At 40.1% G+C, this 24,080-nt stretch overlaps 1 protein-coding gene across 2 annotated transcripts in view; it reads left to right on the forward strand.

Moving 5' to 3' along the window:
- rftn1b (raftlin, lipid raft linker 1b) overlaps positions 1 to 23,598 on the forward strand; it is a 145,007-nt gene extending 121,409 nt beyond the window's left edge. For both annotated transcript variants that reach the window (XM_026185312.1, XM_026185313.1), the window contains exons 10-12: positions 12,218 to 12,321; positions 17,633 to 17,708; positions 18,439 to 23,598. In XM_026185312.1, the coding sequence (XP_026041097.1) occupies positions 12,218 to 12,321; positions 17,633 to 17,708; positions 18,439 to 19,086 (828 nt within the window). In that variant the 3' untranslated portion in view covers positions 19,087 to 23,598. The remainder of the gene's footprint in view (positions 1 to 12,217; positions 12,322 to 17,632; positions 17,709 to 18,438) is intronic.
- Positions 23,599 to 24,080: the final 482 nt, after the last annotated feature.

Consider the following 24,080-nt stretch of genomic DNA (forward strand, 5'->3'; position numbering starts at 1 on the left):
CTTAGAAAAATGATAAGAGGCTCTCTGGTTACCATGAGAAACTGCCTTCTTTATGGATATTATTAGTACTGCAAGAAGATAAAACACAACTGTGTTCAGTGGCTTTGCTAAATAATTTGAAGCTGAAAGAGCTCGTTTTTCACAGAAATAGTTGTATATAAAACTGTAACTATATGTGTTTTCATCCCAGTTCCTTCCTACAGGTATTTATTGGTAATTATTGGATCTATGCCCAGTTAGTAATTTCTACATGTTTAGACAATTTCTTCCATTTTGAGGTGTAAAACAGGAGATGGTCTCTGTGTTCAGTAAACCTGTAAAATCTAAGTCGAATGAAAAACAAGTTATATTCTCTGTCTTTCTTTTTTATGGACCACAGGGTGCTGCAGACATTAGCACTGCTCTGTTTCCTTCAGCTAATTCTGTCTCGCAGACCAAACGCATGCTTGTTAAGTTAATTGGTGACTCTAGGTTGGCTGTAGATCCAGATGTGAGGTGGATAAAGCTGTTAGTTGTCCTTACAACCAGACTATGCTGTACAAGCACCCTATCAAAAGATGATTGTTTACCGCTATATTAAGGTATAATGTAACATCTCTGACCAGATATTCAAAACTAGTCTTTGTAAGGTACAAATTAGAGTACAAATGAGCAAGCACAAATGGCAGTGCCATAGAGTGACAGGCTGTACCACCAACAGTATAGTAAGAAACTTTATTTTTGTTTGATTGATTTGACCATTAATTACAGGGGGGGCGGTTTGATCCCCCCCCCCTCCTGCCTGCCTGATTGTCCTTGGGCAAACCGATGAACCTTGAGCCACTTCCCACTGCAGATCAAATACCTCCCAGTGGGACGACTCATTTTGAAACTCTTTGTCAAACTTATCTAAGGTTTAAAAGCACTATATTTGTGCAGCGTTTTTACCATCTTATGTGTCTGACTTAAGATTTTAAAAGGATCAAAAAACAGATTTTTAAAAGCTGGGTTTTGTTTTATTTTTTCAAGAAAAGAAAGCAATCTCGAGCACATACCATTTGTAAACAGTTTTTGTTATTCCTTTTGAAAACTATGGATATCATGGTACAACTGCCACTGAGTAAAATGTTCTCTTCGCCACTTCAAACACTGATATTGCCTGCTTGCTCACGCCTTGATCCCAACAACTCCTAACCCAAAAGAAAAACCAGAAAATCTGCAGGGGGACTTTAGAGAAAGTGTCTCCTCCTACAGAAAAACATTAAAAGTTAATATCAGTGAAGTTCAAATTCTAGGAATGGCAGTCCAAAGTCAAAGGAAGCGAAAAGGAGCTTAAGAGCGCCAACATTGTTGTCACTCATTCCAAGAATTCACTTGCATCCCTGGCTTTGAAGAGCAGCGCTTCACAGACTCCAGAAACTAAATGATGTCTAAAATGGGATTAGGGCCCCACATCACAGCATCAGTATGGCAGTGAGGAATCTTTGAAGAAATGGTTTTAACACATCTCAGAAACACACACAAACACACACCTATTGTGTCTGTGCTCAGTCACTCCTATCGTCTGGCAATCAGGTGCACACAAAATCCCTCTCCACCGAGTTCAATAGTTTACGTTTCACATTTTATTTGTTCCGCTCGTGGTCATGGACTTTATTTCGATGGCCCTAGAAACAAAGGATACAAATTATAAAATTACATATTAAAAACATCTGATTTGGTTTATGTTCTGCGAGAGCTGTGGCCTGTGGCCTGGATGTGTACACGTACTTCAGAGAGACGATCGTTAATGTGAATCACCTCTCCATGATATCTCTATTTCCTCAGACTGAGGTGAGAGAAGAGCTGACCTACATAGAAGGAGAGTAATTTGCACTGTTCCTGCAAGTGAGAGGTCGCACCCGCTCCGTCAGGCAATGTGTCGATGATGCTGATAGCTGCAGGACAGAGGGAGAGGTTTAGGCTTATAGGGTGCAGTTTCTGTAAGGTATACAAACAGTAACATGTACCATGTAACAAAATGATAGCATTACTAAATGCACCAAATACTATTTCAACATCTTTGTATTTTTACTTCACTGTTTGTATTGCCTGGAGACTAACCAATGATCTCCTTGCTTCCATGAAACACCTCTCTCCCTTTAAATTTCTCGGATGGTTTCCTTCCAATACATTTCGTATCTCTGTAAGCCCCCAAAATGAAGGACTCAGTTGTAGAGTTTTCTTTTTCTTTTTTACTTACCAATTAATGGTCTCTGTCACATTGAAGGGTTATGGAAAACTTAAATCTAGCAATTAGTTTCATCGATGCACGATGAAACTAAAATCAAGCACATTTTGTTCAGGTCAGCTTAGCCGCAATCCCAGCAGATTTACTCATCTCAGTGACAGCCCAGCTCAGCTGAAGGCTCAGTTTATACCCTTCTACACACCCAGTCTATACTTCTCTGTAGTCAAGTCAAGACACATTTATTTGTACAACGCTATCCAGATAATCCAGTGTACCTTCCAGAGAGATGAAGTGGAAAACAAAGAGACATTTAAAACATCTATGCATGTCACGATATGTCACTGTCACATGTCACATGCACTTCAAGAGCTTCTTCCCCCGCAGTCAGAGCCCTCAACTCACTACCACCACAATACTGATATACACATACCTCTACAAACACGCTACAATACTCACCAAAAGACTCAAAAACAACAAAAACTTTCACAAATCCACTACAAACTGGACCTGGGAACAATATGCTTATTTGCACACTCAGTCACATAGTTACTGAACATACATCTAAATTATACTATATTTGCACATTTTGCATCTTGCACATGTCTTCGTCCTGTCTCGTGTACAATATTCTGACAATAACTTGAACCTGGTATTTAATGCCTACTGCACATTCCACTCTGTATTGTCTCTGTCCTGTCTTTGTTTATTGTACAGTTAGTCTTGCATAGTTATTATTATAGTATTGTATAATTAGTAATTAGTACGTTTTGATCCCTTCATTTTACCAAAATTTAGCATGTTATTTATTTGTAATTCCTAGTTTTATATCTCTTGGAGATATATCGTTTATATACTTAGAAACCATGGGGGGCTTGGGGTGAAACAGCACACTGGTTCGGTACGTTGTATACTGTGTATACTTTGTATACTCTTGTATTGACAATAAAGCTCTTGAATCTTGAATTTTGAAAATAATCATGATAGAAAAACAACAACAACAATTAAAAGTAAAAAAAAAAAAACCAAGACTCGAGTTGCTTCTCATGCTCACAGATGGCTAGTCATATATATCTGGTGCGCTAATGTCTGCTGTAGCCCAGGTTGTTTCTGCTGCACCCTTTAAAAAAGCAATGTCAAAGTGGTGATTAAACTGTGGGAGAACCCCGTCCTCTATGTTGTGTCCCTGGGACAGCTGTTATACTCTGCCTTGTAATGACTAAATCTTCAGACCATATGTGAACACGGGGAACCATCCACTAGACACGAAAACAAATCGAGGATTAAGTTGCAGAGGAAGTTGGTTCATTGATCAGCAACTTCAAATAACACATTTTAAGCCCAGATTTAAATTAAATAACAGTTTAGCTTTCAGGTGTTTGTTCCACATGTTGGAGCCATAAAAACTAAAAGGCTCTAATTCTGAGAATATATAGAAATGTAATTAGGTGCAAGTCCATTTAGTGCAGACTTATTTTTAAAATCTGTCTTTTGAGAGACAGGACATCGATCCAGAGATTTGGGAAATGGAGCAAAGTGCTCGATCTTTTAGAAGCTTGTTGAAATTCTACCTGCAGCATTCAGATGAGCTGTAAACAAGTTTTACTGTGTCAGCTTTAGACACACTATTTAAGCCTGTTGAGAGTCACAGTGCATGCACAAGCCACTTTGCAACACATGTCAACCCCAGCTACTACATTTTAGTGTAGTTTCGATCCATGTCACATCTGTTTCTACTGATGCCTGCTGACTGTACTGTACTGTTCTTTACTGTGGGTCTATTTCGGTACGGCAGGTAGATGTGCTCCTGTGTGAAAGGGAGGTCCTAGAGCTGAAAATGCTGCCAAATAATGCAGATAGAAATCTGTTGCCTGTACTGTTCCTAACTTACACTCAACAAAAATATAAACGCAACACCTTTGTTACTGCTCCCATTCCCCATGGGATGGACGTAGAGACCTAAAATTCATTCCAGATACACAATATAACCATCCCTCCCAAACAGTGGTCACAAATCAGTCCAAATGTGTGGTAGTGGGCACATCTGCTATATTGAGATAATCCATCCCACCTCACAGGTGTGCCACATCAGGATGCTGATCTGACATCATGAGTAGTGCACAGGTGTACCTCAGACTGCCCACAACAAAAGGCCACCCTGGAATGTGCAGTTTTTTGCGCTATTGGGGGTCTGGGGACCCAGAACCGGTCAGTATCTGGTGTGACCACCATTTGCCTCATGCAGTGCAACACATCGTCGCATGGAGTCTATCAGATTGTCAATTGTGGCCTGTGGAATGTTGGTCCACTCCACTTCAATGGCTGTGCGAGGTTGTTGGATATTCGTGGGAACTGGTACACGCTGTCGTATACGCCGGTCAAGCACATCCCGAACATGCTCAATGGGTGACATGTCCGGTGAGTATGCTGGCCATGCAAGAACTGGGACATTCTCAGCTGCCATCTGCCCTGAACAATGTGAACCATGATTCATCCGTGAAGCGCACACCTCTCCAACGTGCCAGACGCCATCGAATGTGAGCATTTGCCCACACAAGTCTGTTACGGCGACGAGCTGGAGTCAGGTCAAGACCCCGATGAGGACGACGGGCATGCAGTTGAGCGTCCCTGAGACGGTTTCTGACAGTTTGTGCAGAAATTGTTTGGTTGTGCAAACCAATTGTTCCAGCAGCTGTCTGGGTGGCTGGTCTCAGATGATCTTGGAGGTGAACCTGCTGGATGTGGAGGTCCTGGGCTGGTGTGGTTACACGAGGTCTGCGGTTGTGAGGCCGGTTGGATGTGCTGCCATATTCTCTGAAACGCCTGTGGAGACGGCTTATGGTTGAGAAATGAACATTCAATGCACGGGCGACAGATCTGGTTGACATTCCTGCTGTCAGCATGCCAATTGCACGCTCCCTCATTGCTTGTGGCATCTGTGGCATTTTGCTGTGAGACAAAACTGCACATTCCAGGGTGGCCTTTTGTTGTGGGCAGTCTGAGGTACACCTGTGCACTACTCATGTTGTCAGATCAGCATCCTGATGTGGCACACCTGTGAGGTGGGATGGATTATCTCAATATGGCAGATGTGCCCACTACCACACATTTGGACTGATTTGTGACCAGTGTTTGGGAGGGATGGTTATATTGTGTATCTGGAATGAATTTTAGGTCTCTACGTCCATCCCATGGGGAATGGGAGCAAAAACAAAAGTGTTGCGTTTATATTTTTGTTCAGTGTAACTACAACTTCATAAAAAGTGGCTCCACATCAACCAGCCATAGCAGCGAAAGCTTCTCAGGTGATTATATATTCAGGCCGTACAAATTTGGTTCAGTTAGTTATTTCTTTCTTTTGGGGAACCATGCACAAAAGCAGTATCTTCTGTTTCAGATTTACCAATTAGCTCAATAACCTGAATTCAGTTCAGTTTTATTTATACAGCACCAAATCACAACAACAGTCGCCTCAAGGTGCACAACAGCACTCCCTCATTTAATCTTCCCAACTGCGATATCATAAATAATAATTAGTTAAATATCAAATAAATTTTAAGTACTTTCTACCCAAGCGTAGAGCTGCCACCCAGGCAAAAGAAAAATAGAGCTATATCACATTATAACGTGAAAAGTTTATTGTTCTAACAAAATACTTTTCATTTTTGTACAACATAATATCACGTTATTACAATATACATAATTATCATGTTCGTACAATCTAATATTTATATTGTAAGAACGTGAAAGGTTTTTTGTTATAACGTGATAATTATGTATATTGTAATAATAACGATATTATGTTGTACAAACATGAAAAGTAGATTTTTAGAACAATAAACTTTTCATGTTATAATGTGATATAGCTCTGTTTATCTTTTGCCTGGGTGGCAGCTCTACGCTTCCGTAACTTTCAGTAAATTTCACTGATAACAAATAATTTCACTTTCACATTTTTAATTGTGGGATTTTCCTTGTAATACCAGATTTGTCTCTCACCTCTGCCAATGTATTGTAGCATGAAGGGGTGATGAGAATAGAAAAAAGCATTATAGGAAAATAGGTGTCAAGTTCAAAGTGTCTGAAGTATCTGAAATGAATCCCTTCTGATGTGTTTGTACGTGTCTGAGTTAAGTCAAAACCTTCACTGTTTGTTCCTTTCCTCTCCAGTTGTCTAACTGAAGAGAAAAACAGCCTTTCCTATCACAGTTGTTCTCTTGACCTCTCTTTTTTATAACATAAAATAATTGAATCTGCTTCTTTTAAAGCTGATGGCTTTTCTGATCTTAGACTGATTTTTAATTGTCGGCTCCAACCATCAAATGGCCATATTTTCTGTGTCTTCTAAAGTGCATAATAAAAGCCCTCACTGACATATGATGAACACTAACATCTGCACCAGCTGATCCTTTGTTTGCCCAACCACCTCATCATGTGTTATCAGGTTACATGGCCTAGTCTTGACTCAAAAGTAGGCTAATGCCTTATAAAAGCCAAAGATTGAATGCACTCTGTAAGCTTTATTATTGTTGCAGTAATCCAGTTTTAAGCTCAGGAAAGGTTCCCCGAGGGACAAGGGAGGAAAGGAAGAAATACAATTATAAAAGTAAATGCACATAAATGATAACGGTAGAGTAATGGCAAATAAAATCAATTAGATAATATTAAAAATATCTTGTTTACCAATGACAGATAGTATTGTTAAAGACTGTGTTGCACAGTCACAAGTAGTACTAAATGGATCTACTGATTATATTCTTTCATAAATGTATGTTTTGAAGGTCAAAACTGAGGCTTTAACCTCAGGAAAAATTAAAAGTTGAACATTAGTGTAAAAGTGAACATGAAACATGATTTTCTGTCTGTTAAAACTGCATCTTATACCACACCCCTAAAGTCATTAAGTTGCCTTTGTAGGTCTTGAAAATGGGTCATTATCTCTCAGTCATCTATGTTGCCCCAGCTGCGTCACCAATGCCCCAAAACACCCTGTTTGTAAAGGTGAAATACATCTAACAAAGCAGCATTATGTGGTGCCTGAAAACACACCGGACATGTGACGTTCCTTAATAATTCCACTTTGTGTATGCTCAAACATAACAAAGTGGACACAATGTGCCTGTTTTATTAGCACCAATGGGTCTGTCTGTAGACGTACACTTTCTAATGTCACAATGCGTTTTTATGATTTGAATTTTTTGAAGTCTTTAAGGACCTCTTGCCTCTACTGGAGGAGCATGGTTGCATGGTAGCTTTTCCATTAGCAAGCTGACAAATTGGACATGAAAAGCATCTAAGACCAGCACTCAATACGCTGCTATTCAGTGTTTTAACACTGAAGACAATACCTTTAAAAGTCAGCTAAAAATATTGAATATTTTACTTTTGCGATGAAGGCTGCTGACACTCAGAAAAGGTTGTTACAGGGCTTTAAAAAGTGGATGCTGAATCTTCTGTTGCTGTGACAACACACCGGGTTGAACGAACCTATCAGGAGCTGCAGAATCTGAATGTCTTTTTATTAAATGGTATTTGCTTCATTATTACTGGACTGAGTCTGCAAGCCTTTTGACCTCGATTGCCTTCAAATATAGTCAGAGACGGTGAAAAACAGAATTATGGGCTGTTTTGTTGTTCAGAGTCAAGGGTTTAAAGAAAAAACAGCCGAGCTGTGTTTTCGTACCACTGATTCACAGAGTGCACGTTAAACATCGAGCTGATGTGAACCCTCGTCTGCTGCAGGCCCGAAAAAATACTTTGTCTAAAGGTCTATGTTCACAAAAACTGGGTAGTATATCCCCGTGCCTTGTCTGAGAGTGGTAGAGGGGAGGTTAAACAGCAAGAAACCAGCTTTTAAAGGCTGAGAAAGAGAAGGACAGAGTCCTTCATTCCTGCTAAGATAGCCCAGCTACTCTATTACAGGATAAGGCGGAAATGTTTTTAGAAAAAAATGGATTTAATTTTAACTAGCTTTGACCATGGCGGTTAAAATACTTCTTCTCTGTCCTCTGACTGTGTGGCCCTCCTTTATAGTCACACTCAGATAACATCGAAGGCAAAGATGGCGGTGTGATTGCTTTGTTTTTCAGCCTCACAGGTTGGTGCTGGAGTGCTGATGCAGCGAGGTGGCCCTGCATAATAAGTCAGGGAGAGCAAGAGCCACACTCCAGGGACTGTGATTAACTTTCACCCACTCCAAAGAACAGCAAGCCATTACAGAAAAATTATTTCTCAATTTACTTTCTGGGCAGGCTTTGAAAGAGAGCCTGTTTCTGGGAGTGGTTCCAACATAAACCACCGAAAAATGTAGATGCACCGCTCCCTGTAGGAACTTAGAAAGTAATGCTTGTGTAAATAATGTCTGGAGCTGTGTCTTGTATCCGAACGATTAGCTCTTTATAACCTACAGCTTGATGTGTGGCTGCTTTAGGTCTGTTTGTGCATGTTGCTTCACTCTGATCAATAAGAATCTCTGGAAGAAAAATGCAGAGTTGCATAATGGGATGGGTTTAAGTGTTTTTGCTTGAAGTCTGTCTCGTAGAAAACAATGAGCATTGTGTGCTGATCAGTCTTTTTGTCAGTGATGTGCTCATTCTTCTGTATGATTACCATGAAATCCAGTCGCAGTCAGCAGAGGGTAGTAGTGATATAGTCACAGCAGCTGGAATAGTTATGTAAATTATCCAAGTTTCTAGATGTGGAATTATAATTAATCAGCTGAAGTTATATACACAGACTGCATTAGTCGAGGTAGTGGTAGAGGCATTAAAAGTATCAAAGTAATAAACTATCGAAACACTTGAGCTGAGTATTTTTAGTTATACACAGTGTGCATTAAAACAACAAATGCTGGCCATAAAAGCTAGTCAAATAATAGCATTTCAGCTGTAGCAGCTGTATTAATACTAATAGTAGTTCATGTAATAGTGGTTGTTCACATTTAGGGGATGTGGCACAGCAGAATTGGTTATCTAGTAATCTCAAAGTTGGTAGTTTGATGCCTGGCTGCCCTTGAGAAAGACACTGAATCCCAAATTGCTCCTGTTGTATCCACTGGTGTATTAGTGTAAGCGTGTGAAAGAAAGTGCTGCATGAATGTCTGTCTAAACGGGTGAACGTGGCTTATACGAAAAAAGCACTTTGAGTGTTTAGAATAGCGAAGCAGCAAGTAAGTGCCAGTCCATTTATCATTCTCATGGTTGTTTCTTTTATTCATATTTGTGTGCGATTATCGCACAATAAGTTAGTGTTTCATGGTGTGTTAGCATTGTGATCCCTTAAAAGCTGACCTGTTACTTGAAACCAGCCTGTACTTTTGGCTCAAGGGGATTACTTTTACTTACTCTGACCTCATTATTTAATAACCTGGCTATGTTTAATGTGAGTGTCCACATTAAACATTGGAGAGAAAATTTGAAAGCTCAGTAGATCACATTTAAGCGTTGGTCACATTTAAGAGTTATTTCCCAAAATATGAATGCTACAAAACAAAATCAAATTCTTACAGTAAATATGTCGTGACGATAATGTCTTCTGCACAGTGGTCACTTTTTACTGTGTATACATGTGTGTTACATCATTATATAATGTAACCATTGTATGCCACCGCTCAGAGAAATAGACCCAAAAGCAGAACAGAAAACAGGCAGGATAAAAATAAAGTCAAGTACGCCAGGTAAAAGTCTCTTACAGGGTGAAAAGCAAGCTGGCAGCCAAGAAAAAAGAGGCAATATGAGCAGAAAAAGTAAAAAAAAAAAAAATACAAACAGATGAGGAAAAAAATTGCCATGCTGAGGGAAGGTGCATAAATACAATCTAACAAAGGAGGGAAATGTTGCCAGTGTATATGCAGGGACTAATGGGGGTGAACAGAAAGGTGGGAAAGTGTGGAAGGTAGGAGTGTCAGGCCTGAAATGACATGTGAGTCAATTCATGATAACAGGCAAATAGACATAAATGAACAACATAACAGCAAATCAGGACAATTACACATGAAGTAGACAACTGATAAGAGCAGAAGAACTAATATTATGAGTCCTCTCATTCACTACAACTAAGTGTGACTGTTGCGATTACTTACATCACAGTTATTTTGTGAATGCAGAAAAATGCAATCATATCTACACAGCCTACAAACCCATTATACAACATAAATGTCTTAAACATGCATCATTTAAAGGCCATCAGGGGGGAAATCCTCTGGTTTAAAAAAACTGGTTATATAGAGGTCTGTGAAGTAAACAACCTTACCGGCTCCCTTGTCTGTGTCTACCTCAGTTTCTCAATAAGCTCTACTCCTCACTTTGGGACTTCATATGACGGTGGCCATTTCCATCTTTTATATACAGTTTATGGCTGTAATCTCTGTTTTTTTTTAAAGCCTCTCAACTCTCTCATGCCATACAACCAAAAAAGTTTAGTTCCAAGACTACGTTTTTAATATTTGTGTTACATGCAGACGTCTGTGAGAATTCAAATAAGAAATAAGAAAAGTGTGTGGCCTCTAGATTGCCAACTCGATCTATTATCATAAAAAATAATTCATCACCAGACAAACACTATCACCGGCAACATTGCAGTGGACAACTATATACAATCCCTGCTACAAAGCAGGGGTAATTAAAATAGACTGCCTTCAGAAAATGGCATGATTAACATAGCTCATTGATTTGTTTTTGTACTATTACCAAACAAAGGAAGAGTTTTTAAAAAACGGCTGGTCTGCCTCTGGTTTGGATTTCACTGTGAAGCCTATATTCATGAATTTGCGGCAGCTCGTTCAGTGAGAAAGGGACGCTCGTCTGGCACAACATCTCTGTGACGGAGGCTGAAGAAAAAATTTGCTGGTGCAGCTTTAAATAGAGAAGAGCCTCATCTTTCTCATTACCATGACGTCTAATGCAGCATGTGTAGGTGTGAAATATTCTCAGGTCTCTTGTACAGATGATCGCTGCACTATGAATAGACCCTGTGGAGTTCTGTGGTGTAGTTTATTCATGTTCGCTGCCTTCTTGACTCATATCAGACCTCACACTGCACCACTGAGCTTAACAGTCTGGAAATGATGAACTGTAACGGCTTGAATGCTCTTTTGTTTTATTTTTGCCTTTCAAGTGATCTTAATTATACATAGCCCCTAATTTCTAGGAGTCCTGGTGAAGATGGGGTCTTTCTTTGAGGTGTTTAAATAAGTAGTAAATCTGTTGGTGTGTGTGTGTGTGTGTTTTGCATGTGTGTGTGTGTGTGCGCGTGCAAATGCATTTGTTGTTGAAGGTGTAAAAAATCTGTCTGACACGCGTTGCGGTTTTTCATTTTTAGAAGACGTCTAACATGGCACGATGGCAAACCACACACACTTCCTCTCACAAAAGCGTGTGTCCATGAATTTGTGCGTGTGTGTAGGTGCGTGTGTTTTCAACGTAGCGTTGAGAACGTTAACGTTGAACAATGTGCCCCCCCACCCCGAGCCTAAATAAGCTCCTGTGTTTGATTTAGATCCATCACTCAGACAACATGGATATGGTTCATTTAATTGTATTTTAATAGCTCAAATGGTATTAAAATGTTTTCACAAAGTGAGCAGTGTCACATGAGTAGTGTGTTTGCTCAAGGACTTACAGTGCTGACAAATACCTGTTGGGAATAGAGATGGTTGCAATGTTGACTCATGGCAGCCGGGGAGTTTCTGTAGCACTTGATTTATGTCTCAGTTTTTATTCTTTCCTGTGTCCGCTGCGGTTGAAAACCACCTTTCAGACATACATGGTATGAAAGCCATCATATCTGAGAGGGAGGCAGTTTTTCTAAATGAGACTTGAGTTCTAAGCAAAGCTGACAGCTCTTGATTGCATTTCATAGCTTGATGCTTCATAGCTGTAATCACAGTTGCACTCTGGAATATAATATGCTCGCTTATGTGGCGTTTAAGGGATAAAAGATCAGGATTATGTGCATTTTTAGGGCTGTTTGAGTTGATTGTAAGTTGTAATGGGCATCTTATTTTCTCCACAGGGTTTGCAGGTCAAGGCTGATTATGTTCCTCTGCTTCAGTCTCTGGCCACATATGGATGGAGGCTTACTTGTGTGCTACCAACTCCTGTAATCAAGACTAACAGGTAATCCCATTGTCTGACTATTAAAGGGGGATCAAGTAATCTGTGACATCTAATGACCTCTGTTGGCAGCCAGGAGGAACTGCAGCAACTATAATGATGAATATTGCTTTAAGTCCATTTACAAGTGTGAACTAGAGCTGCAGGATTTCAGTGTGTTCCAAGAGGTTAATACTTACAACTACATGTATGTATATATTGGAATCTAAAATCTGTTTCGAGAGTTCTACACATTAGAAAATAAACACTGAATCCCATTTCCCTAATATAACCTTGTCCAAAACGCTTTATTTCACCCCATATGTGTGCATAAATCTCATGGAACAGGACTCCAACCTGGCCCACTGGACAGCTTTAGAAAATGTGAAGGAGGGGATTGATTTTGAACTTTTAACTGTATTTTAACTGTTTTATAACTTTTCCTACTAATAAAGTTTAATATCCCTGCCATAGGGATACATCTAGCAACAGGTTGTCTCCCTTAAACGACACACTCATTAAAAGAGTGCAGGCTTATGTTGAAGGTGTATATAAAACAAGTAGTTACAGCATTTTTGCTCTTTTTGCTTCATTGAGGTGAAGCTGATCATAACTTTTGCATGAATAACTAGATTAATTTCAGTAGGTAGCAAAGTAGTAACATAATATCTCACGTGTAACAAAAGAAACATCAAATGGAAATCTGGGTCTTGTGTAAAAAGCTTATCGTACAAGTTAAAATTCACATCTAAAGTTATAAACTTGTAGTTATATGCTACATTCCTGTGAAAGCTGGCACATGGTGCGATATATAATATGCGCAAGTTATTGTACAAAGAAATATGACAGTTCTGGCAGAAATTGACCTAAATCTCTGCTAATGTAGGCTGAGCTTTGAGCAGCGCAGCAGCTGCAGCTCTGACTGTTGATGGAAAATCTCTTCACAGAAATGTAACGGTTCCTCATCTAAGCCTGTGCTGACTCATCACTCATCGCTGCTGTATGAGTGTACATCCGCTTTTGGTCAAAGGCCTCGCATGCTCTCAGTCACACTGAAGGCTTCACTTCAAAACAGAGTTTGTTCCACAACACGCAGAGGATGATTTGTGCCGTTTGTGACATCCAATTCCTGAATGTTTTAGTCGTTTATATTTTTAACATTGTTGTAACACAATTTTTAGTTTGTGTGCAACAGACGTTAAAGATGACTCAGTTCACACATAACATTGTGAAGACATGAAGCCAATATAACTCAGCATTTCCTGTAAATTATCTACCTGTTCCAATCATTTGATTGCATTTTATTTAACAAGCTACCAATAATTGGCATTGTTTGTGTGTTAACCTCTGATGTGAAAGACAAGAATTCTCAGCCTCCTAATTTAGACATTTTCTTAGCATTACCTGATTATTTATATCTCCCACTGTGGTTTGTAGCGCTAGAGAAAGCATATGACAGGGTGCCCCAAGAGAGGAACTTTGCAACAGTAGCAGAAAAGTATGTGAGGACGGTGCACAACATACATGAGGACAGGGACTCAGAGCCATCAGGAATCTTCTTCTTTGCAGTGGTGATGGACAGGCTGACAGATGAGGTCAGGCAGCAGTCTCTGTGGACTCTGATGTTCACAAGCAACTTTGTGATCAATAGTGAGAGTAGGGAAGAGATGGAAGAGAGCCTGGAGAGGTGGAGGTATGCTCTGGATAGAAGTCAGTAGAAGTAAGACGGATATGTGTGCGAATGAGAGAGACAGGTGTAACAGTGAAGATGCAAGAAACAGATGTAGTGATGGTAGACGAGTTTAAATGTCTGGGTCAACAATCCGAAGCAATGAAGTGAAGAAGAGAGGGCAGGGTGGAGTGGATAGGTGTGAGCAGGGCAGCAGCAAGTGGGACACGGTTGGGGCACAATCTGGTCTTGAGGCCTGCTATAATATATGGTTTAGAGATAATGGCACTTACAAGAAGACAGGAGGCAGAGCTGAAAATTTTAACATTTTCATTGTGAGAGACCAGAATGGACAGGATTAGCAATGAAAAGATCAGAGAGACAGCTCAGGCTGAGTGATTTGAAGACAAAGTTAGAGAGGTGAGGCTCAGAGGAGGGATAGTGGATATATTAGACTAATCTGCCAGGCCGGTAAGAAAAGAGGAGGACCACAGAGAAGATTCATGGATGTAGTGAAAAAGGACATGCGGAGGGTTGGTGTGACAGAAAATGAGCCTAGGTGTTGGGTGAGATGGAGGCAGATGATCCACTCTGGTGAACCATAAAGGAACCAGCCGAAAAAACCCAACCAAAGGAAATAGAAGGTGCACGAGTCCCCTGATATTACAAAAGTGTGTATGAGTTAGTCCCATGTGGTCACAACTGATATTTCTTATTTTTACATGTCAGTTTGTGTGATGAACAGCTCAGCAGTGTCCCTATGCTTTGTCATTTTTGATATACAAAAAGCTTCAAATGCTTGCAGATCACATGCAACATGTGCCAGAAATATCTTGATATAGTACACGCAGCCCCAAAATGCCATGTAACACTAACCTCAGCACAATGTCTCTGTGGTGCTACAATAAAACACATCCGCTAAAGTAATCTTTTTGAATCATGAGCCATGTCCAGATGCAGGGACAGGACACAACGTGTCACATAGTGTCAGGTAGGGATCTCACTGCATTTAGATGCTTCCCATCCCAGCTGATGAATTTTCATTCAAGTAAGGGCTCCATCTTGGGTAAAAAGTTTTAGTCCAGATTCTCTCTTTCTGTCATGCCCCTCAGCACCGAAAAGAAGTGGAAGAAATACGAAAAAGACTCCAGATCACGCCATCTTGATTTGTCAAACTTAGACTGCTGGCATCTAATTTATGCACCCATTTAAATTTAGAAAGCAATTTAATGCAGAGCAAGAGCTGCAGATAACTTACAGAAGAATCGCTTAAGAATAATCTCTCTGCACCCAGTATGAGGTTCAGTATGGGCTTGAGGAATGACGTCAGCTGACAGTAATTCTTTTAATGTGTATACAGACACGAAGCATCGTTTTAAGATCGGCTTTGAATAATGTGAAGCTGTCCTTTCGTAATATAGGGTACTTTGATGTATGCAGTAATTCTATGAGTGCAGTTACCGATTGTTTGCTCTGCCCCCACCTCAGCTGGTCATGTTTGCTGTTGTTACACTGCATCGCTGATTAATTACCTCTATTTTTTCATCCTGTGTTTTTTTCCTACGGCCCCCTCTCTCCTCTCTTTCAAAATGCCACAACACAACAGCACAACATGGCTAATTAATCAGAGTCGGCCTAGATACAGTACAAGACAGCGCTCATTTCTCTCCCTGCCTGAAAAACATTTTGCGCTCCAAAATAATGGTTGATGATCTATTTCAGATTAGCAGTAGTCATTACACTTGTTTTTGTGCTGTCGACTCCTCCATTTTTAAACGCAAAATTTGCAAATGCATGCTTTGCATAGTGTGAGGGTTTCCAGGCTGCACTTCATCTGGAGGGTTCAGATAAGTGTCACTGATCTCAGCAGCGTCTGAAATTAATGCTAACTGGTGCTCAGCGGCTTCTCCACACAACATTAATTCATGTAGTTGTCTCAGAGCATGCGTTCATGTTCTCCACATTCAATTAATGTAGATGGTAATTACATTTTAAAGCCATTAACTACAGTGACTGCAAATTTCTCTACATTAACTGGGGGGACAACAACAAGGGAGACAAAGAAGGTTCTGACGAACTTGTTCGTTATTGCAGGTATCCAAACGTATTAAAAGCTTAATATCGGGAATAGTGTGTGTGTTTTACACAGTGTGTTAATTTTGTGGAGCAAAAATTTGCTCCACTGGTGTTTGATTGCATGTGTCAGGTTTTTTTTGTTCTTTTTTTATTTCAAGAGGCAATTTCCAGCTGAGTTCTGTAGCGGGCTTTTCCCCCTTACAGATGAAGCCACCAGCAGGTACATTTACACATAAAAAAAAGGCACAGGCTATTGCTGTTCTGTATAGCTTCAGGTTATAATGGTGCAGCTGACACTGACAGCCAAAAGTAGGTTCAGTAAAGGCCTGTGATTTTCTAAGCCATCCACTCCTTTCTAACTTAATGGGCTGGGGCTTTTTGCTGGAAACTCCAGCTAGTTTTCAGCTTTGATTCACCAGTAAGCCATTCAGCATTCTTGACAGCTTAGAAAATAGCTTATGTATAAATGGTGGAAGGAAAGAGGTAATGGAAAAAAAAGAGGTTGTGGTAGGCTTTGGATGGTTTAGATAGTAAGCCTTCTGCTAAAGGAGCCTCAAGTCTATTTGATGTTGGGAAGGGGGAGATTTGTAGCAGGCTCCTAAGGTTCTGCAGTGATCATAAACCTGCCATCTTTCTTCAAGTGCAAAGTTGAGCAGGCGGCTTAAGTTTAGAAAGCATCCGACTTTTATGCGCATGTGTTATTGAACCTGTGGCAGATATTATCACGGGACATATCTCCTTTTAAGCCATATCCAATCATAGCAAGAGAAAATGGATTGAATAACACAGAAACAAACAATAAAACTGTCACAAAACAGGCTGTCACATGAGATAAGAGTTAGAACTGAGCGGGCAGCTATTTACTGAGAGCACAATGGGCTGAGAAAAGGGATGCACATGACAAAATATGAGCAGACTGGAGAGTGAATGTGTGAGACAGGAAGCCCACTCAGAAACAAATCTGCATTTCCTGCCACAATTAATCTGTCAGTACTGTGCGAGTACTTCTGCAGATTATCCTTCTCAGAACACAGGAGTGAGACATGTGCATGGGAAGAAGGATTATGTCGGGGGAATACAGAAATAGAGAAGAAGTGCGTGTTTAGAGCAGCAGAACATGTTCATAAGTTGCAAAAAGGCAGGCTGTCTGCTTCCATGTGAGCTGCTTTTCTGCATCTTTCAAAGGCAAAGTGGAGAAATGATACTTACAGATGACAGCAGGGAAGAGGTTGGGCTACAAATGTGTGCCTATATCCTTAAATGTCAGATAAGAGTGTGAAGCATGAGCAGTGGCCGGCAGTTAATTTGACTATCTTGATGAATGGTCAGAAAGAGTGCGTGTTATCTCAGCATTTTACTCCAATCAGTTGTGCATATTTATCTTGGATTAAGAAAGCACTTTTTCAAGCACTCAGAAAGAAGAAAAATATTGAAATAAGAAAAATCTGTCTGTGCGTTGCAGAATTTCTAATTGTTTAAACGTTGATAAGTAAAATGTTTTTTAAAAAATCATGTCTTGTTGAAGATCCAACAATTTCAGCTGATGGTCTGTTCTCTTTCCCTTTCTCTTTTTGACCCCGTGTCCTTTAGTGATGGAAGTCTGTCCACCAAACAGATTGTTTTCCTGCAGAGGCCCGTTTTAGGCCGAAAGAGGAGGGAATCAAAGGTACGTGACCTCACATTCCTCTTTGTATCTCTTGGATATCGTGGGATCTCCCACTAGTCGTTCTGTCACCTGCTCTTCATACATCCAAGGTCAACATCACCTTTTGCTACCTCCAATTCCACAATTTTTGTTTTAGCTGGCCAACACACAGCACTGGATAAATGTGAACCAGCACCTCTTTGTTTTAGATATAAGGCGCTCTCTAGCAACAGACAAGTGTGTTGTTTTGGGGAATGAGGCTTATAATTCTTTCTTGGCTAGCCTAAATAACAGTGATAACCTTTAAAGCTAACCTTTGTCTGCAGTGGAATGAATCTATGCTGATGCTTTCTGTGACCCGAATTTAAACTGGCATCACAGCAGCAAATTTAACAGAAGAGTCAGGGATTTGCTTTCTTTTTTGCTTTTTCTGTGCAGTTTATCACTATCCCTGTAGTGTGTGTGAACCCTTCAGAAGTTGTTCAAGTAATTGAGGACATATTGCATTCAATTTTTGCCTGTTTGTTTGGTCAGTCCGAAGGCCTCAAGGCCACCAGTAATTCCCCTCACAATAGCCTCAATTTCCTTCTCTGCATCAATGAGACTCGTCTGAATTAGCTAGTTATCCCAGCGCTATATTAGATCTACAGTGATCCATTCTTAATTAAGTCTGCCTACACTGCTTTGTGGCCAAAAGCATATTTGCAGAGTTACAATGCATTCCACTAACATACTAATGTAAATGTTTCAGAAATTAATCTTCAAGCCCCGAAGCAAGTCCAACAAGAACTGCATCAAAGATAGTGCAAAAAATAAGAAGAAAAAGAAAACAAAAGTTGAGAAGGAAACAGAAGATTCCAAGCCTCTTGATGACAGAGAGAAGGTCGAAAAGGAAGAAGATAAGAGTAGGGATGAAAAGGCGAACACAGCAGAGGGAGAGACAGCAAGAGAAAGTGAGACAATGACAGAGAGAGAGGCAAGGTGTGAGGAGGATAGAAAAAATGATGATGGTATTGAAATCAGTATGGAGACTGTCACAAAGAAAGATGGAGGAGCATCGACAACAGACAAAGAAGCAGAAAATGGCACTGAAGAAGAAGCACTGGATGGAGAAGGATCAAAAGTGAACGGAGAGCCTTCTGAAAACAGAGAGTTCAAGGAAGTGATGAAAACCATTGCAACTGTCGAGAGCAAGACCAAAGAAAAGGAGGACGAGGGCAGAGCGGAAGTTGAAGTTGTGATAGAAAATGGGGTAGAGACAGATGAGGAGAAAGATGAAGGTGGAGATAATGCAGTCAGATGCAAAACGGAAGAATCAGTACACACGGAAATCATTGCCAAGGAGATTGTGGTTGATCCACAGGCCACATGTCAAAGCCTAGAGGAGACTCAAGAGTAGCCCCAGTTGTTAAAGTTAAGATTCATTCCCCACCCTACCAGTCCCCATTCCTAAGAACTGGTTCCCAGTGTTGTCCCTAATCCAAATTAATGGGGCTTTGGTCCCCATCGCTGCAGCATTCTCCAAACCTCCCATTGCTCATTGATGATACCCCCCACATCCTAACTCAGTGTAGCTTGGAAAGAACTTCATTTAAAACCACACATACTGAATGTATATACTATCTAAAACAGGAAATGCTGATGCGTGGTAGTCAGGGTGGCGTCGCTGGATGAGGAAGACCAGAGCACTGAGGAGGATGCCAAAATCAGAGCATGTGCAGAATGAAGCTAACATTTAAAGGCCTGGTCACCCAGCATTTAAAATGTTTTCTAATGTGGATTCATTTTGATTACTGGATTTATTGTTTGCGAGGAGTGTTGCTGTTGACCAAATTGCTAAGAGTAAGATCAAACACTGTCTTGGACTCACTGCTAAAGGCGTTCCCCAAAGAAGCTTATTGGTAGCTATCCGTCTAAATTTACATGAATTTAGCCTCATCTATCAGACTGTAACCTGCTCCTGATAAATTGAATGGTTTGTTGACAGTTTTAGTGAAGCAGTTTATAATGTAAATGCACCTTTTGAAAAAACTAAATGAACTTCTTTCTTATTGACAGCCAACCTAAGTTATATTTAGAATAGCTGCTAGCTTAAGAGCTTTTTTTACGCTCCCAGTAATGGTTTAAAATGCTGACAGCAAAACAACAGGGAGCAGACAGCCCAGACGATCTTATATTAAAGATGAAAGACGAAATGAAAGAAGCTGATTTAGGTAATGTGACTTAACTAATGCATTTAGCTAACAATCTAGCAGCTTCTCAACAAGAACTGCTGCTACTGCATGTTGCTAATCTTCTAAAATCAGGTATTCAAAAAGGAATAGATTCACTTTTTTGTGTTACTTCCTGGTGTTCCCAGGCCTTTGACAAGGCCAGGGGCTTTGCATTATTATTCTTGTTGCAGCCCACTTGCAACTTTTCAATAGGGTTAAATAGCTAGCCTAAATGATGTTGTTTTACACAAACACAAATACATATAAAAGTAAGTCCTAACAGAGAGAAAACAGAGCATGGTGAGCTTTTCCTGTCTTACAGCGATAAAGTTACCTGTTTGACCAGCTCTTACTGCTTTATGAAGCTGTGAAAACAGAAAAAAAAAGAGGTAGGGTCTTGGCTGCCTCTTTAACCCATCTGACAATATAAAGGGCAAGTAGGCTTAGAAAAACATCCTGAATCGTCCTAAACCCTGCTCTCGTGTGAGTTCGAATGTGAAGGGATGAGAAAGCTCATAGAGGTGATGGGAAAGGCATTTGTTGCGACAGGCAATCCAAAGTAGGCTGAACAGATAATTGTTTACGCTGAGCTCTAAGCCATCAAGTGCTTCAAACAGAGCCGATAATCACTCTTTGGTGTGCTCACCTTGCATACAGAATGTTCCATATTCAAAGCCAAGCTAGATAAGGATGTGAAATTCAGCTGAATGTTTGCACCTCGAGGGCCGAACTCATATTCAGAGTTAGCTTTTACATACAGGAGATCTATTCCTGCGCAAAGTTGCATTTTTAATTACATTCCAGTCAGTCGCTGAAAATGAAAGTAGTTGTCAGTGTGGAAACGAGGTTAAGCTGTGTGGTCAGAACATGTCGTAGCCTCGTTGTTTATTGAGACCAGATTTGAGAGGTAGAAATTGAAATAAAGAAGAAGGCTGCAGTAAAAGAGAAAGACCACAGAGCATAAGAGAGTCAAATAAAAGAAATGGATAGGCTCATTTAAAGTAACAGCCGTTTGTGTCCCACATTCCCTGTTGAGATTTCCTTCATTATTTTACCTCCAGCTCTTTAAGCACCTCTTACCAGACATCATTTCTGACAATAACCAAGTCCTAATGTGCTGTTTCATGGCATCGTGTAGCTTTCCATTTTAAAAGGTGGAACAGGAGGGGAGGGAAGTGGCAACATTCACGGTGTGGAGCTCTCATTAGCTCACTAATGGATTTTGTCAGTGGGGTATCTGTCAGTAATCATGCATTTATAATGGGGGTCACTTATTGGGAGGAGGTATTGACAGCAAAACACCTCAATGTGAAGCAAATAGCCTTCATATTAACAGTGATGTCATGGGGAATCATTTGCACTGAGGAGGAAGAGTTTGTGTTAAAAAAAAAAGTGTTGCATTTTTGCAAAGAACTTATATCTCATCACAAAGATGTCAGAAAGCCTATTTATTAAAGCGTTAGCATTTGATTTATAAAGAACTTAAACTACCTTTTGTCTGGCTTTATACATAGTATAATTTGTCACAATTTGGATATTTTGTTTCATGAGAATAAATGATAGCTTGGTCAAGAAAAATGGATCCTTCCTGGAGAAGAAACTCTTCAATTACACACAAGTAAGATCGATTATGCTGAATAAGTGCTCTCCTTTCGGGAGATTAATCCACCCGCCGCTGAGATTTTTCAATGTAAAATGGCAGATGTTTTTGTGTAGAGTAGAATATAAAACTGTGACCAGTTTAGCCTTATCACTATACTGTAAATGGCCCACAGTCTGCTATTAGAAATGTCTTTTAGAGGCACCATGGTGATTTAAGTGTTTGTTATAGTCAAACGGGAACGTTTTGCTACAGTCAGTGTTGGTATTTTGAAGATGTTGTTAAATGTTTTATTGCTGGGATTCAGAAGGACAGGATAAAGATGTGTGTGTCTATATGAAGGTATTATATTTTGGATCATTCTTAACATGTTTTGAACATGTGTTTTTTTATTGTGAATGTTCTGTTTTTGGACATTTTTATTGTGGGCTTTGTGTTGCCTCTGCTAAAGCTTGCAAAAATGTATCGCTGACTGACGCTTCCAGCTACCTCCCGAGGGCCGTTGTGGGTTTTGAACTGAGGGGTCGCTGCATGCGTGACCCCCCTGAAGCATATGCTCCTTGTCCTCTCGCCCTTCACTATGACGGAGACCAGAACTGTGAGCGTGAGGTCATCGCTAATGGCAGACGAGGTCAAGGGTCATGTTTGAGCCAGAATGGATTTTCCACAGCTGTACACAGGAGTGTGCACGAGCACGTGACAAATAACCACTCCGATATTGAATGAAGATATGAAGTCATATTATAGTCACATTATAGTATTCTCTTTTATTTTCTTTCCGTCTCCTTAAACGTCATCGACTCAGCTGCTTTTGACTGTTTGAACTTTAATAAGCATAATAATAAGCAAGAAATATTTAATGCCACCTCTTGCATCAGAGAAGCTGACGAGCAAATAGGACTCAGCTGTCACTTTCACGGTTTTAGTCGGAATACAATAAATATAAATTATGAAAGGCAACACCTGTTAAATCCTGGTCAGCTTATTTCCTCAGATTGAATCAATTTTTTCTTTCTCCCCAGTGTCACGGTAAACATTTTAACTGTCATCCATCTGTTTTATGAATATGAATTTATTTCAGCGTTCCTTTCTTTCGCCTTTTTTGCATGTCTGCACATTTTTAATCTAAAAACTGTGACATTTATTCCTCTTTGGCATCCTGTGAAAACACATAGCTCAGATCCGTCTTTATCTATGGGAACAGAGTTTGGAAAATGAAAACGATGAGATGATCTCAGCTGACACGAGTGCTTTGTGACTCCCGCTGCATTCCTGTTGTTCATCCACAAATATGGATGATCATAACCTTGACAAAAAGTTACAGCCGGCCCTGTATCCGTCCATCCAGCATGGGGCCGTGGCCTTAGGGGGCTCCGTCTCCCCCTGATAAGGGCTGATTGGTTGCTGTGCAGTCTAACCTCTGACATGAGTACACTCCAGAGACTCTGGGTAATTGTGATTTTTGTGGTCTACAAAAACAAAACGGAAAAAAAAAACAGAGACAGGGAGAGAAAAGTGAGATAGGATCTGACACTTCATCAGTTAAATGATGTTGAACCGTGTTAACTTAGCCGTCTGTGAAAAGAAGGAGATCTAACGTTAGTATTAAATATACGGCCCTCTCCCCTTTCTTGTAAGGAAAGGTAACATACTGTCTTATATCAGCATAATTGTCTCTGAGCCTCAATAGTGGCGCTGGTGCAATCATTCTTGGTAATGCTGTAAAAAGAAAAAAAAACGTAATGGTTCATTTCCTGTGTGCTACTATGGTGTGAAATGGGCAGAGCAGAAAAGGCAGAACATGATTTAATAGGATGCCGTCATTTATTTGTTTTGTTTTTTTCTGTGTTGTCACTTTAGCTTGCTCACAGCCTCTGCAAAATGTATTCTTAGATTTTTGTCTCTGATGTGAGTTTTTTTTTATCACCTCAGCTGCCATCTTGAATGTTGAGTTTGATCATGTGCCGTTGTCTTTTGCATCGCTATCGCGGAAGAAAAAAAGTATTCTTTATCTTTGCTATCCTGAGTGTGTCAACATTCCTATTGTTCATGACATCTGTACAATTTGTATATTATAAAATGATTTATATTTAATGTGTACACGTGTCCGTGCTTCTTTTATGTGAAAGTTTTAAAGGAGCCTTGCTTAGTGAGACAGCTGCAAATAAAAAGAAGCTAAGGGGCAAACATGCTAAAGCATTTTCATATATTATACTTTATTTCTAAGTATGACTTATATATTCATTGAAATAAAATAGTGAAAGGAGGAAAAAAGCTTAAATACTCTGGTGTTTTTGCCCCGACATTAGATTTAAAATGCCCTCTTCTCCAAAACTTTCACTTCTATGTTTGTACAGCATTTCGTACCATTATGGCTTTGCTATGACTCCTCCTGTAGGCCGACAGTCAGAGCTCTTCATTAAAATTTGAAGCTAATGAAGATTCAGGTTGCAGATACAGTAAAACATAAGTACACTTACCTCCATCTGGCCTCCTGTAACAAGTAGATCTATTTGTCACCACACTGCTGAAACTGCCCTGAACCTCAGATGTGAGCTTGGGGAAAGACCTACAGAGAGC

This window comes from Astatotilapia calliptera, chromosome 11 (genome assembly GCF_900246225.1).
Source record: "Astatotilapia calliptera chromosome 11, fAstCal1.2, whole genome shotgun sequence".
NCBI lineage: Eukaryota > Metazoa > Chordata > Actinopteri > Cichliformes > Cichlidae > Astatotilapia > Astatotilapia calliptera.